The 17,384-nt window shown below is 44.0% G+C and overlaps 1 protein-coding gene across 1 annotated transcript in view; it reads left to right on the forward strand.

Annotated features, from left to right (window-relative positions):
* The window catches only part of Arg2 (arginase 2), a 26,579-nt gene continuing 9,195 nt past the window's right edge, over window positions 1–17,384 (forward strand). The window contains exons 1-3 of the mRNA XM_028876119.2: window positions 1–229; window positions 1,086–1,158; window positions 17,164–17,341. Of these exons, the coding sequence (XP_028731952.1) occupies window positions 95–229; window positions 1,086–1,158; window positions 17,164–17,341 (386 nt within the window). The 5' untranslated portion in view covers window positions 1–94. The remainder of the gene's footprint in view (window positions 230–1,085; window positions 1,159–17,163; window positions 17,342–17,384) is intronic.

The raw sequence follows: 17,384 nt of genomic DNA on the forward strand, positions 1-17,384 counted from the left end.
CATCACAGGGCGGGGCGCTCGCCTCGTAAGGCAGAGAAGCTGGGGGCGGCGGAGCTCACTCGAGATTTTTGAGTCGCACTGAGTCACTTCTCCTATGGTGATCCCCTCCCTGCCAATCATGTTCCTGAGGAGCAGAGCCTCGAGTCTCCTCCGCGCGCAAGTCCATTGCGTCCTGACGAGATCTGTCCACTCTGTGGCTATAGTCGGAGCCCCTTTCTCTCAGGGACAGGTGAGAGCGGGGACCCGAGCTGGCGGGACAGGGAGCCCCGAGAGAGTGGCGTGGGGCCGGGAGGGGGGGGGGGGGGAGCGAGAATGAAGAGAAACGCCGCGGGGAGGGGGGAAGCTCGCGGGTTCCCGCGGCTGGCACCGGAGCGCACTTGGGATTTTTTCCCCGACCCAGATGCAGATGAGGGACGGATGGAAGGCGAGGGGTGAAGGAGATCAGTGGGCATCGAGAGGGCAGGCTGCTGCGGCCTCCCCAGGACGATGGAGAGATCGGTATTTCCAGCCTGGGGTGGTGAAGGGGAGAAAAAGGGAGAGGAGAGGACTCCCTGGAGGATCTGGAGAAGGCAAAACCGGGGGTCGTTGGAAAACTGTTGGAGAGGTTAGAGACTGCGACCGGGGGATTAAGGAAGGCTTCAGGATCTATTCTTGCCTCAAGAGCATTAACCTGGAAAGAAATCAATGCTGGCCTCGCCAGCTGCGGGAGGACCCGAGGTGCTTTGTTCTGTCTTCAAAGAAAGAAACCTGCTGTCGGGGAGGGCGCGCTCACTGATGGGAAAGCCCAGCCTGTCATCCCAGCCACCGGATCATAGCCTCACTCAGCCCCTTCCCAATCTGGGACTCCTCTGGCCCGGCTGTCAGTGAGAGACTCAGAAGGTTGATTTGCTTTCAATAATGGAATTTTGCCTCCTCCATCCATTAAGCATTTAATGAAATGACCAGCCCCCTGCGGTGGAAGTTTGGATGCTGTGGCAGGTTTGCAGAGGAAGCTGTTAGGAATTCGGTGAAGCATCACTGAGTCAAAGTTTTTCTGCCCCTTCCTCGACCTTTCCTTATATCTGTGGGATTTGCATTATTCACAGAAAAAGAAAGGAGTGGAATATGGTCCAGCTGCCATTAGAGAAGCGGGCTTGCTGAAGAGGCTCTCCCTACTGGGTAAGTGGTTGGATTTCCAACGTTCAGGAATGGAAACGAGACCTGTTTAGAATTCTCTCTCCTCTATCCTGGCCCTGTGGTATCTATCAGCTTCGCACCTGGAAGTGTTTTGCGCCATCTGGTATCCTTCAGATTCCTTCTGCAGATAGAGACGTCAGGGAGTCTTGGGGGAAGTCTTGTTGCAAATAGTGTAAAGTGCTGGGATGGGGGGCAGAACAAAGGAGGGCCTGGTCCAGCCGTCAGTGACTAGGCTATCACGGTAGCTCTCTTAACTCTGTCTTCTCACGCTTCTGAGGCACTGGTCTTACAGGTTGCCTCTCTCCAAACCGTTTCCTCTCTGGGATTAACAGGTTTGTGTTATTGTCATCGGGACATAGATGAGTTTTTTTCAAAACTACCTAATTATGAAATCGCTTGGGTGACTTCTTAACAGTAGCTCCTAAACTCCCCCATGGAAGAGTTCTGACTCCCCGCATCTCAGGCAGGGGCTGGATGGAGCTGCGCATTTTCACGGGTCTCCCTGTAATCTCATTTGCCTTGTAACTGAGGTGGTATTTAGGTTTTTAGGACCAGAAGTACATCTAACCCAAGATGTCTACAGTAATGGAGAACTATTAGTGCCAAGGTCCCAAATTTCAATACCCGTATGGTCTCTAACCCAAATATCTCTAGCTTGTCCTCTATTGTCACTAGGACCATTCACGAGTCTTTTTCTGGTATTGTGAATACAAAATTTCTTTTCAGTCAATAGAGAGCTCCGGCAATGGGAATGCAGAATCTGGGCGAACTACAGAATCTTTGTCCACTCTTACTATGAAACAATTGCTGATTTGTGAGGCCATTCCAGGGGCCGCTCATCTTCCAAAATCAGGAATAATGAAATCACCTCATTCATCCCTCTTATGGGGACCATGATAGGGAACAGAAGGCTGATGGAAGTGAAGATCACACCAAAGTCAAGCTGGTGAACCAATGAATGTATTGGGATGACTTATAGGAGGATGGGTGAGGGGTTACTCACAGGAACACAAGGACTCAAAGGCAGCTGCATTACTGAGAACCCATCCTAGTTTGAATATCGAAATAACTAGTCACTTGAGCACTTTCAAATTAGCATGGGTCAGATTTTAAAGGAGAGAAGGAAGGCCTTTGACAAGATAGAGACTTGTGATGTCTTTGAATGGACTTGAATGGACCATAACTAGATTATGGGTGATTGTGTTAGACAGAAAATAAAAGATAGCAAAACAAAACAAAAACCAACCCGATTTTGTTGTTGTTTGAGACATGGTCTCTCTATGTATCCCTGGCTGTCCTAGAACTTGTTATGTAAACCAGGCTGGCATTGAACTTGAAGAGATCCACCTGCCTCTCCCTCCAGAGTGCTGGGATTAAAGATGTGTGCTGCCACGCCTGGCAGAAAAGCAGATTTGAAGATGAAATAAACTTGGTTTGGAACTTGATGGGTTTTTAAAAGGGAAATGAGGCACTAGAACCAAGGCGGAGAAGCAAGCTTGGCTTCCTAGAGGAAGGTCAGAGTCGGGGCAGAGCTGTGAGAATGGAGGGGGGTTGAGATATCTCAGGAATCAAGAGCACTTGCTGCTTTCGGAGAGGACCCAGGTTTGGTTCCCAGCATCCGCATGGCTGCTCACAGCTATCTGTGATTGCAGGAGATCTGATGCCCCTCTTCGGATCTCCATGGGCACCAGGCATGCACAAGTGCACACACATGTGAGCGACTAGGAGACAGTCTCTGTGGTAGGTAGACTGACAGGGAGCCATGGAGAATTTCCAAGACTTTTTCTTCACCCCCCTGACTTGAATCAAAAGCCTGGCAGCTTAAAACAACAAAGGCCTTGCAGGCCTTTTTTCCCACCAGCAGGCCTTCTGCTGACGGACTGGCTCAACAGGTTCAAAGCCAGATCCAGGACATGTTATATGACAGATGTGTGCCAATCAACCATCCTCTTCCTACAAACCGACCAGTTCTTCAGAGACTTGAAAATCCCCAGCCCTCAAGAAGAGACTGGATTTTTCCGTCTGTGTAAGGGTCTCTTTTCTCTGTGTGTCTGCTACATCTGTATGTCTCCTCACCCCCAATGAACACCTTTCTTCAATCGCTGATTCTGTCTGTCCCTGTTGGTTGTGTTTGTGATTGCTCTGCTGTAACCTGTTGTGTTCAGATTTCCCTGCCTCTTAATTCTTTAACTGGCAGAAAACGAACCCAGTCAAGACCCCTGGCCTGTATCACATGCATACACACACACATGCAGGTAAAAAAAAAAAAAAATCATACATAAAATGTGTTTGGCTGAGTGTGCCATAATGAACAAATGCCAGAGACACATCATTTGTGTGTTTTTGGATAAGAGGGTCTCCCAGGAAGGGACCTGGAAGGACCAACCAAGGGAGAGAGTGAGGTGTTGACCTAAAGAGGAGGATGTTTTGGGGACAAAGCAAGCAGCTGTGTGTGGGGGGTAAGAAGTCCAGCAAAATAAAGGATAGCAGATCCCCAGGCGTGAGCATGAAAGTTTCAGTGGAATAGTGGGAGAGAGCCGGACTGAGCCATCACGGTCATGCATCTCAGCGTGTGCCTCCTGACGGTCTCCTAACCACTGAAAACACACACATGCTAACATCACAGATACCTCTTCTCATACTTAAAATCTCTCATGTTCAATGACCAAAACAGATTCCTCTTCTGCTATTGGAAAAGAAGTAGATTCAAGAAGAAATGTCTTAGGGAAATTAAAGTGAGCTTTGTGATGAGACCAGAAAATTCCCAGGCAGCTTCTTGAATTCCAGCACCTGTGGCCAGCTAACACTGTCAGGTTTTTATACAGCAGCCTCAGTAACTTGTGGCCTCTTTGCGATCATAGCTGAGTCACATTACCATAATTACAAAGTGAGACGTGGAAGTGTTCACTGAGGCTTGTTGCTGCCTCTAAGCACAGGACACTCACTCTGCTTGTAATGACATGAAGTGGATTTCCATGGTGGTCAGAACTTAAGTAGACTCTGGAGCGGACGGACAGACGGATGGACAGACGGACCGACGGACGGATGCCTCTGAGCCTTGACAGAGAGAGCAGTGCCTCTTTCTCAATCAGGTTCTCCGGCTGGCACATTCCACCTTGTTTTCATCGCTGCTAAAGCTGTGGCCGATTGACCTAGGTTCCACCAAGGAAAGCATGCATAGCAAATTTTGATTTGAAATTCCAGAAGGGACTGTGACAATACCTTCACCGGAACATTTTGTATTGTGGGTGTCAGTAGATGGGTTTTTTGTTTGTTTGTGGAGTTGGTGTCTTACTATATAACCCTGGGTGTCCTGGAACTCCAGGGTGACCTCAAACGTGTAGCAACCCTTCTGCCTTTACCTCCCTAGGGTTAGAGGTTGGTGTCACTGTGCCTGGCTTTAGATTTAAATTCTTAATGATTCTTTTTAATGATTTCCAGGAAAGTCTCCGATTCATACGTTGTTTTCCTGCTTAGGCAGGTTTCTGTTGTTTGCAGCTTAAAACCTCCTAACCAGCAAACTAGTTCATAAGTGCCAGTGAGAGACGGAATACTATGAAGACCTTGAGTGCAAATTTTTGGTCTTCTGCCCCCACCCCCTTACACAATCTTTTTATGAGTTAATCCAGTGTTCTAGTTTGGTTTCTGTGGCCTTTAATCTTGGACTCTATCTTAATTCTTTTGTATTTCAGTAACTTCCTGATCTGGTAGGTGCTTTGATTTCTGAACTGTCACATTCCTTAATATGACTTCTGGAAGCAACAGTCTAAAGGCTTGATTTGCTTACAGATATCAAGTTCTCAATAATAATCCACCTTTTGTGACTGGAATTTTTTTCCCCATTCTGTTTTTAGTGTGGTGGTGGTTATAGGACTATATAACCATCAAAACACATTGAACTTAAAGATGTGAATTAATATAAAACACGCCTCAAATCTGTTTTGAAAAATTTCCACGTCTTGAAGTTTCTTTTTTGCTCTGTCTCTTCTTTCCTCCCTCCTGCCCATTCTTTCTGACAGGAGCTATCATTATGTATCCCAGCCGGCCTCAAGCTCACAATCCTCCTGCCTTAGCCTCCTGAGTTAGGAATTACAGGCATGTGGCACTGTGTCCAGCTAAGTTTATTTTTCTTAAGAGCAGCTTTTAGGCACTAAGACTATAATGAGCTGGGCATGGGGCCACTCTAGTCTTTTAACTCAGAAGTGAGTGGATCTCTGAGTTTGAGGCCATTCTGGTCTAGGTAGTGAGTTAGAGGGCTAGCTATCGAGAGCCTGTCTCAAAGCAAAAACAAAAATATGATGAGCGCATTCATTTACTGATGTGTATGTGCAAAGGTGTAATAGCTTGTATTTGCATCAGAGTGCTGCTAAATCCTAGATGCTAGACTTAACACTAGGGAACAAAATAGATTCCTGTTAACAATGTGCTAATGAGGTGTGATCGGAAATGAAAATGTAAAACTGAGGCGAGTATGTCAGTGGTCATGAGCACTTAACGGGGTAAGCAGGAGCCAGAGATGGGGAAAGCAAAGGGTAAGTGCTGTACCTTAGATAGGAGACTTCACTGACAACAAGGCTAAGTGAGCAGACCTGGGCAGGAAGGAAAGGAGTCTAAGCAAATTTGGAATAACACTATTTCAGGCAGAGAGAACAACGTGTACAAAGACCCTGAGACAGATCTAGACTATTAATGGAACAGAACCCATTCCCGGAGCCCTAACCAAGATTGCTGTCTTCAGAGGGGTTGACCTTCTACTTCAGGGTTTTAGCCTCATCAGTGACAGTTCCCAGGAAATTGTCATTATTTGACGATTCCAGTAGCTATTTATTTATAAGGCTTTTACTTGACTGACACAAGTCAATAGGGAAAAGAACCTTTTATAAACGGTGTCAGGACAACTGGATACCCTGGATAAATTTTTAAAAATGACTCCCCCTCCATTGTATTTATCAAAATTCCTAATTAGCTCTGGCTAGAGAGATGGCTCAGTGGTTAAGAGTGCTGGCTGTTCTTACAGAGGACTGGGATTTAGTTCCCAGCATCCACATGCGTCTCCATATTGTAGTTCCAATTCCAGGAGACGAAACACACTCTTCTGATATCCAGGGGCACCAGGCATGCAATAGTCCATATACATACATACATATACACATACACACATACATACATACACACACATACATACATACATTCATGCATGCTGGCACTCACACATGCATATAACATAAAAATAAATAAGTCTTTAAATAATTTTTAAAAGTTGGCATGTAGTTCTAAATTTAGTGTGAAGTTAGGAAACTGTAGAAGAAACTGTAAGTGAATTTTTGTGAATTTGGGTCAGACTGTAGTTTCTTAGCTATCTTAGCCAGTCACCAAAATCAGATATGACAGAAATAAAAATAGAGCCAGTGGATTTCATCAAAATCAAAACTGTGAGCCTTGAAGAGATTATTGTAGGAGGCCAGCTCTGACCTGTTCAAGGGTATTTGGGAGGAGAGAGGAATGAGAAAGTATTAGATAGATATATAGACAAAGACAATAAGAAAGACAGGGATGCCGGGTGGTGGTGGCACACGCCTGTAATCCCAGCATTTAGGAGGCAGAGGCAGGTGGATCTCTGTGAGTTCGAGGCCAGCCTGGTCTACAGAGCTAGTCCAGGACAGGCTCCAAAGCTACAGAGAAACCCTGTCTCAAAAGAAAGAAAGAAAGAAAGAAAGGACAGAGACACAGGATAGCTTTGGGAGGGCCCTGAGTCAATACCCAGCTGCCCCGAGTTTAATTATGATGGGCAAAAGACTTCACCCTTCCAAGGTCGAGGTATAAAGTAACGTGTAGACCCTTCAAAACACCTGGTAACCACGCCCTTGGCCAAATCATCCCATTATATATCCCTGCTGGGCAAATCAAGCTCAGACTTTCTGACCTTGAGTAAGGCCTTACTAGGGAGTCTCTGAGAGTCCTCACACATTATGCTTTGAAAGAAGGCAGACGTAAAAGGCCACTTATTGGCTCCTTAATTGTGAAATGTCTAGAGAGGGCAGCTCTTTGGAGGAAACAGGGCTGAGGAAATAAGGAATCACTGACAATGTCTTTAGGTTTTGGGGAGGAAGGGAACTTAAGATATCCTAGAATTAGATAGTATTGACATTTTCACAACTTGATGAATACATTAAAAACCACTGAATTGTAAATTCTGAGAATGAATCTCATGGAATATAAATTATATCTCTATCAAACTATAGAGACTTCTGTGACTGGTAAGGACTTGTGACCTGCATGTTTTCTTACATGGTGTTTGCTTTACAAACATCGTAAAACATATTTTGCATAGACTTTACAAATCATGTCTGTTGACAGATCTAGATCTTAGGCTATCAATTTACAATGTCTAGTTTGGGGGGAGGGGAAGAAAAAATTCTATATTAAAAAAAGATGAAATTAATGTCTTTGGGATGCTGTTTGAATAACACTGGGATATCTTTGGAACAAAAATTGGTTGCAAGGTTGCATCAGTAGCAAATAGCGAATCTCAGAATTTGCTGTCACTGGAGGGAGTAGAGTGGTGTAGTCACTTTTTGTATAAAAAAGACAATCTGCCTTTGCAGGGAGAAGGAAATCAAAGCAGAGAAGCTGTCAAAAAAGGAATCCAGCATAATGTAGTTTAGGCCTGGATGTGGGCTTGGAAGCTAAATTGTTGAAGTTAATGTCTTCAAAGTTTTGGATTCTGCTTTGTCACTAACATCATTTGGTCTTTGGAAGATCCAGTGCCAGAGACTTGGCTTTGTATTTCACTTTGATTGTGTTAGTCCATTTTATATTGCTTTAACAGGGTACCCGGGATTGGATGACTTATAATGAGCTGCCATGTAGGTGCTGGGATTCAAACTCTGGTCCTCTAGAAGAGCAGCCACTGCTTATAACCACTAAGCCATCTCTCCAGCACTCGATGACTTACAATGAATAGAAATGTATTGGCTCTAGGTGTGGAGGCTGAGGAGTCCATGACTGAGAGACTACACCTTTTGAGGCCTAAGTTTACTGTATCCTGACATGGCAGAAAGCATGGCAAAAGAGAACCAGAATCAACTTACAGCCTCCCACTCTCTTACAATGGGTATGAGGAAGACCTCATGATTGATTCATACACGTTTCCCATTAAGTCCCATTTCCCAGCATGGGAGTTGGTGCGTTAGGATTAAGTTTCCAACACATAATTTTTGAAGGACAACATTCAAAACCATAGCAAGAATTTAGAACAAGACCAAAATACTGCACTGCTTTGGACCTTTCTGAGTTCCACTGCCCCTGTGGGAAGGGCCTTTTGTCCTAAGGAACTAGGAGCTGAGGCCTGAGCTGAGGAATACCATCTTTTTTTTTTTTTTTTTTTTTTTTTTTTGGTTTTTCGAGACAGGGTTTCTCTGTGTAGCTTTGCGCCTTTCCTGGAACTCACTTGGTAGTCCAGGCTGGCCTCGAACTCACAGAGATCCGCCTGCCTCTGCCTCTCAAGTGCTGGGATTAAAGGCATGCGCCACCACTGCCTGGCCTTTATTTATTTATTTATTTATTTATTTATTTATTTATTTATTTATTTATTTATTTTGGTTTTGGAATACCATCTTTTTAGGCTTCCCTACTCTGTCATACCTTGAATGTTAGTATTAGTGATCTATTTCTTTTTTTTTTTTCCATTCTTAAAAAAAAGTTTGTTCATTTATTATTTTGTGTTTTGCCTGCATGTATGTATGTATGTATGTACCACATGGGGGCCTGGTACCCTTGCAGGCCAGAAGAGGGCATTTGATCCCCTGGAGCTGGAGTTACAGATGGTGCTGGGAATCCAACTTGGAGTCTCTAAAAGAGCAACAAGTACTCTTTACTAAGCCGTTTTTTCCAGCCCTTTAAAAAAACATTTTTTAAGCCGGGTGGTGGTGGTGGTGGTGGTGGTGGTGGTGGTGGTGGTGGTGGTGGTAGTGGTAGTGGTAGTGGTGGTGCACACCTTTAATCCCAGCACTCGGAAGGCAGAGCCAGGTGGATCTCTGTGAGTTCGAGGTCAGCCTAGTCTACAGAGCGACCTAGGACAGGCCCCAAAACTATACAGAGAAACCCTGTCTCGAAAACAAACAAACAAAAAAAAAAAACCACATCTTTAATTGTGTTTGTACACAGTTTGCTTGTAAAAGTCAGAGGGCCACTTGTACAATCTAGCAGGCACAGTAGTACACACCCATAAACCCAGCCAGTACCCTGGAGGCTGAGGCAGAAGCCAGTTTGGTCAGAAAATAAAAAAAGACATGTGGTCTTCAACGCCAACTTCCTCTGAAGATCCCGCTGTATTCGAGCTCACATGCTCACATTCCTCGTGACAATCCCTTATCTATAATCTCAAGCCTTTACCAGCTCAGATACAAACTCTCTAACTTCTCCGTGTCATCTCCCAAATTAGTTGTGATAACCAGAGCCAGTTTTTCCTCTCCTATCAAAGTCTGCATCCGGTCCCTGTATTGGGTAGCTAAGATTACACAAGCTCCTGAGATGTCAGCAGCTGGGGGAAAAAAAAAAAATTTCACTTTCAAGTAAACAATCTGGAGGGAGGTCTGGAACTGGTTTGGTGACTCTGTCCTCAGACCTGGGTTCTTATTTGTGTTATTGGCAAGGCCTCTCTACTTAATGGTTGTGTACTGGTTTCTGGAAGCAGGATAAATGAATGAACAAAGGAGGCACAAGGGGACATTTCCCGTTCTAAGAAGCCGTGGCAGGGCGTTTCTTCCTACATACTTGTTGGCTGGCATTGGTTATGTGGGCACATCCAGTTTCTAGGAACATCTTCTGTGGACAGAAGGCCAGATTTTGACCCTCAGCCATGCCAATGAGCTCTATATTAGGGCTTAAACTTCTACTGTCTCTCCTTTTCACCTGAGAAATTTCTATGCAGTTCTAGATATATAGGTATACAAATCAAGCATTTTCTGATAATCATAAATTTGTTTTAAAACAACCCCTTAGTATACATATTTTAACATGTATTAAAGACAACAGCAAATCCATACACTAATGAGATGGATGTGTCTAGTTTTACGTGCAGAATTAAATCTTGAACCGGGTGTGCTGGCTCATGCCTATAAATAACCCTAGTGCTTGAGAGGCCGCGGCAAGAGGATCATTACCAGTTTGAGGCTGTCAAGGGGCATAGTTCCAGGTAAATCTGGGTACAAATGTAAGACTCTGTATTAAAAAAATCAATCTTGGCTGAATGTTTGATTTTGCAGGATATAGTTACTGTCAATGGTTTTCAAAGTCGATTTGATATTTTTATTTTTATTCTAGGATCACCAACTTTAAGAATGCTGCTTCACATAAATATGTAGCATCAAGTAGAAGAATTATGTTTAGAGTTATTTCAGAGCCCCAAATCCAAGCCAAAATTCATGTAATGAGTTAGAAAAAAATTTTAAATCAATGTTATGTATGAATGTTTTGATTGCATGTATGGATGTGCATCATGTATGTGCTTGGTGCCTGAAGAGATCAGAAGAGGGCATCGGATCCCCTGGAACAGGAGTTACAGACAGTTGTGAGCTGCCCTGTGGGTGCTGGAAATCATACATAGGTCCTTTATAAGAGCAGCAAGTGCCTTTTAAGCCCCAAGCCATCTCTCTAGGCCTCATGTAATGATTTAAAAAAAAGAAAACTCAAGTCAGTAAGTGTATTTACCTTTATTTATTTATTTATTTATTTACTTACTTACTTACTTACTTACTTACTTATTTATTGTGTGTGTCTCTCTCTCTGTGTTGGGTCTTCTCACTCAAAATCGTTTAACAAAAATGATGCAGACATATGATAAACACATTTTGGGAAGTCTTAGGTTGCAACATCGGTTTCAAAGAAAACACAAGAGGAAGAATGGAGAGAAAAACCCCCAAGATGCCTCATGTAACCTGTAATCCCCTAGTATGTCCTGCCCTTCCTTGTTATTTGTTCATTTTATTACCATTTTAACACAGCCGGCAGGAAGGGCTTAGAAACTCCCTGTCCTTTGAGATCCCCACTCTTCTATGACATCTGGTGACAGAGGGCTGGGACTCTTGTTCCAGCATATGTGGTTATCGGTTCAGACCATGAATCTCAAGTCGTTATTATTAGGCTCATACATTGTTTCTTTTTATTTATTTAATTTTATTTATTTATTTATTTATTTATTTATTTATTTATTTATTTATTGGTTTTTTCGAGACAGGGTTTCTCTGTGTAGCTTTGCGCCTTTCCTGGGACTCACTTGGTAGCCCAGGCTGGCCTCGAACTCACAGAGATCCGCCTGCCTCTGCCTCCCAGAGTGCTGGGATTAAAGGCGTGCGCCACCACCGCCTGGCCATTGTTTCTTTTTAAATGTAGGGTCTGACTATGTAGCCCCAGCTGTCCTGGTATTGTAACATAGACCAGGCTGGCCTCAAACTACAGCTGGAACTTGGAGCTCTGCCTGCCTGTGCCTTCAGAGTGCTGGGATTGAAATCAAACACCTCCATGCCCGGCTCAGACACACATTTACTAGTTAAAATTGGAACCATTACAATCAATACATTTTTGCCACAGGGATATAAGTTTGTTTATTCCTGCAGTGTGAAAATTCCTGGTTTGGGATTTGACAAAGCCCTGGGAAGCGTTTCCTGCATCCTGCTGACTGTGTTAAAGGTTGTCAGGGTGTTTGAAGAAGTAACAGTCTGATGGTGAGAGGTCAGATGAGCATGGTGGATGAGGCAGAACTTCATTGCTCAATTGGTTCAACTTTTGAAGCATTGGCCTTGTGATGTATAGTGAGGCGCTGTTGGGGAGAATGGGGCCCTTCTGCTGACCAGTGTCTCCTGGAGGCACTGCAGTTTGTGGTGTGGTCTCCGAGGTTTGCAAGGGCTTCTTCATGCCTTTCTCTGTTCCTGCTGTCTTGAACCTGGGGAGACCTATCCTTAGACACAAAAGAGCAAAACCCTAGGTATGACAGAGCCACAAGCCAGGTCCTGAATCACTACAGAGGAAAGTCTGCTGTTTACTTGGATGGTACACAGACATGGCTGTATTTGAGCCATAGTTTGAGTAGGTAGCTGCAACAACTTAACCTATTCCACCTAATAATTTTGTTTAAAAAAATATGTATTATGCATAAAGGTCTGCAAGAATACAGTTGTCAGGTGTGGGGAGTAACAGGGGAGCTTTTACCATTAGATACTTATTCATTCTTACAGAGAATTTTTATTGCCTATAAGGGAAGAGGAGAAATACACACAAAACAGCATTGGTACAAATTGTACTTATAGAAGGCCCTTCCTCGACTCCAGCAGTCATTGTCTCTATTTTTTACGTGGTACTTATCTCGTGAAAATGAAAGAGCCGGATTAGGGAGGCAGTCATATTGAGTAGGTCACTTAGGCAGGGCTTTTCAAGATACAAGCCCCGTAAGGGTCTGCCTCTTAGTTTTGGGGAAACACAAGGCACAGCTCATCAAGTTTTCATGGCCAGACTCACGTTGACCACGTAAATGATCAAAAGTGCATGCAGCGGGGCATAGTTAGATTGAGAAATAGTCCTTCTAGTACACACTGTCAAGAAGCCCTTGTGGGTAAGGCATCTGGAAAGTAAGTGACAAACAGGAAGGCTGTTTGGCAAGAAGGAATCAGTAAATAGAGTGAGTAGTCATGCCTTAAAAAAATTATTTTTTATTTTATATGTGTGGGTGTTTTGCCTGCATGCCTGGTGCCCGCAGAGACCAGGAGAGGGCATCAGATCCTCTAGAACTGGAGTTACAGACAGTTGTGAGCTGCCATGTGGGTGCTGGGAATTGAAGCTGGGTCTTCTGGAAGGGCAGCCAGTGCTATTAATCACTGGGGCATCTATCCAGTCCTCCAGAGTTGGTAGAGTCCACATTCAGTATGTAAGTGAATCTGTTGAACCACCTCCAGCAATTGATTAGTGTCTGGGATCAAATTCAGGATCTCATGCATGCTAAGCAATTGCTCCACCCCAGAGTTACTGCCTAGCCCCAGGGCTGCACATTTAAAGACCAAAATCCTCTAGTGAGATGCAGTCTGTCTTCTCTGGAGTACTGCAGCAAGATCACCAGGTTCTTTTCAGACCTTGCACAGTTCCTTTCTGTTAGGCGCCTGTGACCAGAAGACTGTTTTCCGTCAGGCTTATATCAGTTTACACTCTGGGATCCTTGATTGGGCTTGAGTGTTCCTTAAGTTCTATTACTTATCTTATCCACTGGAACTTTAATGTCCTTGTTTTTCTATGAGTTAAAGGTTTGGCAGGTAGTTCTGAAAGTTAATATTAACATTATTATAACCTTTTGTATTAGGGTTCTCTAGAGAAACAGAACTTATAGAATGACTCTGTGTATGTGTGTGTGTGTGTGTGTGTGTGTGTGTGTGTGTGTGTGTATGTATGTATGTGTATGGGATTTATTAGAATGGCTTATAGGCTGTAGTCCAGTTAGTCCAACAATGGCTGTCTACCGAAGGAAAGCCCACAACCCATTCAGTAGTTGTTCAGTCCATGAATCTGGATGTCTCAGCTGCTCTTCAGGATACATGAGAATTTCAGAGAAGTAAGTGCTAAGGCCAGTGAAGGAATGGGGACTTGCTAGTGAGTGTGAGAGCAAGCAAGCAGAGAGGAAGAGTGCTTTCTTCCTCCATGTCTTTACATGGGCTGCCAACAGAAGGTGCGGCCCAGATTAAAGGTGGATCTTCCCACCTCTAAAGGTCTGGGGTAGAGGTGTACCTTCCCACCTCAAAGATCTGGATTAGAAGTGGATCTTCCCATTAAGGAAAAAAAAAATCCCTCATAGGTGTGCTGTTAGGATTTCAGTTAATTCCAGATGTGGAGAAGTTAACAACCAAAAACAGCCACCACATCTTTTATAGTGAATATTGTAGTTTTACAAAACACCAGGTATATTCTGCTTTCTTAAGCCCTCATGCTTGATGAAGTCTAAGGAAGTCACTGAGACAAACAGGGAGGTAGAAACGCTCTAGAATAGGAATCATTCAAGATCCGTCCAGCTGAGCTGGAGAGATGGCTCAGTGGTTAAGAGCACCTAACTATTCCAGAGGACCAGAGTTCAATTCCCACCATCCACTATGGTTTCACAGCCTCTTGTAACTCCAGCTCTCGGGGATTTTACACCCTTCTCTAGCCTCAGAGTGTCTGTATGTCTGTTTGTGTGCATATGTGTTCAGGTGACTGGGAAGCTGGAAGAGGATTCAGATGCCCCAGAACGAGAGTTAGAAGAGGCTGTGAGCTGCCCAATGTGGGCACTGGGAACAGAACTCCTGTTTCCTGGAAGACTAGCCACCTCACCAATCACACAAATGTGAAAAACATTTTTTTTTGTTTGTGAATTCTCAAACTTATTTTTTTACGTTAATCTATTGTGCATATGTATGTGAGCACATACATGCTCTGGTACATGTGTAGAGGTCAGAGGACAGCTTTCGGGAGTTGGTTCTCTCCATCCACCATGGCTGTTCAGAGTCAGAGTCAGCCTTAGGTTGTCAGCCTTGGGGGACAAGAGCCTTTACTCTGTGAGCCACCTTGCCTAGCCCTCTTCCCAACTTTATTTACGTGTATGTGTGCCCAAGTGTACATATGTGCATATAATGAGCCACCTTGCCCAGCCCTCCCCCCAACTTTATGTGTATGTGCACCACATCTGTGCAGGAGCTGGAAGGTGTCAGATCCCCTTGAACTGGAGTTGTAAGTGGTGATGATTCACCATGTGGGTGCTGGGAACTAAACACAGATTCTCTGTATGAGCAGCAAGTGCTCTTAACTACCGAGTCATCTCTCCAGCAGCCCCCTGTCCACAAGCCTTTTAAAACAACTGTTTTATTTAGTCATTTTTCTGCTGATTCTTGAACTTGTTGGTTATTTTGTCAGTTTGACACAAGCTAGAGTCATCAAGGAAAGGGGAATGCCAATTAAGAATGGTCTCCAATAGATTGGCTTGTAGATATGTCTATGGGGGCATTTTCTTTTCTTTTCCGTTTGAGATAGGATCTCTATGTGACCTTGGCTGGCCTGGAATGCCCTGTGAAGACCAGGTTGGCTTGGAATTCAGAGAGAACCACCAGCCTCTGCACCCTAAGTGCTGGGAATAAAGGCATGTGCCACCATGCCCAGCTGTAGGATATTTTTCTTGAATGATGATGGATGTGAAAGGGCCCAGCTCACTGTGAGTGGTGCCTCCTCTAGACAGGTGGCCCTGGGTTGTACATGAGCAAGCTATGGAGACCAAGCTAGTCAGCAGCATCCCTTCATGGTCTCTGCTTTAGTTCCTGTCTCCAGGTTCCAGCATTGAGTTCCTGCTCTGATGTCCCTCAGTGATGGACTGAGATGTGTATGCCAAATAGACATCTTTCCTCCCCTGGTTGATTTTGGTCATGGTGTCTATCACAACAACAGACAGGCAAACTAGAACAGTTCTCAGTGTCTTCAGCCTGTTGTCGCGGTCATCTTCTACTTGCCTGTATCTCCTTTCTTTACTTGACTAGATCTCCCTGGGGCCTTTTATAATTATTTCTTAATATGCAGGGATTAAAAGGTTCATAAAAATTTTAGTCAAGGTATGTCTTTTGAGAAAGGATAAAAATTTTCTGTTTTGCTTCCAATATTCATTTTTGTTGAGGATTAAGGTTGGCCTCAATGTCCCAGGTCATTCTTGGCCTTACGATTTAGTATTTTGAGTTAATGCTTCTCATTTTTACATTCTCTCCAAGTTTTGCTTTAGGATGAGTTGGGTTCAAGAGGAAAGCTCCTAAACTGTCTACTTTAAATTCCTGATAAATCCACACTGGTCATAATCCAAATCTTTAACCAGCCTCTGCAACTGTTAAGATGAATGGCTTTCCCAACACTCCAGAGGCAGAGGCAGGTGGATCTCTGTGAGTTTAGGGCCAGGCTGATTGACATAGTGAGTTCCAGGCCCAGGGATATATAATGAGATCCTGTCTCAACAAAACAAAAACAAACAACAATAACTAACAAAACGGGCCTCTTAGCTATAGATTTTGATTTTGGCACTTAGCAGGTGTGTGACCTTGGGCAGGTTCCTTCTTTGATGTCTTATCTATGCATGAGGTATTATTTTAGTTGCCTCATTATTTTAAGTCAGAAATAAAAATTTATGTTAAGCAATTCGAACAGGATACAAGCCCCTCTAAGTAACGAATAAACATTAGATATTTTTCTCTTTATGTCCTCTACTATTATTATTTTGGGACAAGTCTTGCAGCCTTGGCTGGCCTTGACCTTGTTTATGTAACCAAGGTGATAGCTTCTGATCCTCCTGCTATCAGTTCCCAAGAGGAGTACCACTGTGTGCACAGGGTTTTGTATAGGTGAGGCAATACTCTGTGTGCTCCAGTGCCTGAAGAGGGAACTGGATCTCCTGGAGCTGTAGTTATAGGCAGCTGATGTTAAGTGCTGTCTCAGGTCCTATGGAAGAGCAGAAAGTGTCCTTAACCGCCATGACATCGCTCCAGCCTCAGCTCCTGATCTTTTATTCTAGGGGGAAAAAATGAGAATTTGTTTTCTTGCCCTGCTGAGGCTCAAACCATGGCCTTGAGAATGTCTACACATGTATTTTTGTCTTAAATTGACAGTACTTAATTTTCCTTATAGCCTGATGGGTTTTTATTTGAATTACACCTTATAATTCTGAGATGTGAGGTCTATTTGCTTGTTACCTATCTGGTGATTCTTAGGTTAATAATGGCTCCGGATTTCACTGTCCAACGTGCAGCTTCTGGAAAATGGTGTTCCTAAGAGGGTCTACTTTGAAGACTTGAGCCAACCTTGCCAGTCAGATGACACCAGGAATTGTTCTGACAAAATGAAGCTGACATGTCCCAACTTTGTTGCCAATGATTACTTGTAGCCCAGGCCAGTAGAAGCTGGAATGGCATCAACCGTTCATTTTGTTATTTCCATGTGTTTCAGGATGCCACCTAAAAGACTTCGGAGATCTGAGTTTTACTAAAGTCCCCAAAGATGATCCGTACAATAATCTGGTAGTGTATCCTCGCTCAGTGGGCCTTGCCAACCAGGAACTGTCTGAGGTGGTTAGTAGAGCTGTGTCAGGTGGTTACAGCTGTGTCACCATAGGAGGTGACCACAGGTAAGCCGGGAGCAAGTGTGCTTTGGGCTTAGTGATGGGCTTC

The sequence above is a fragment of the Peromyscus leucopus genome, chromosome 14, assembly GCF_004664715.2.
Source record: "Peromyscus leucopus breed LL Stock chromosome 14, UCI_PerLeu_2.1, whole genome shotgun sequence".
Lineage (NCBI taxonomy): Eukaryota > Metazoa > Chordata > Mammalia > Rodentia > Cricetidae > Peromyscus > Peromyscus leucopus.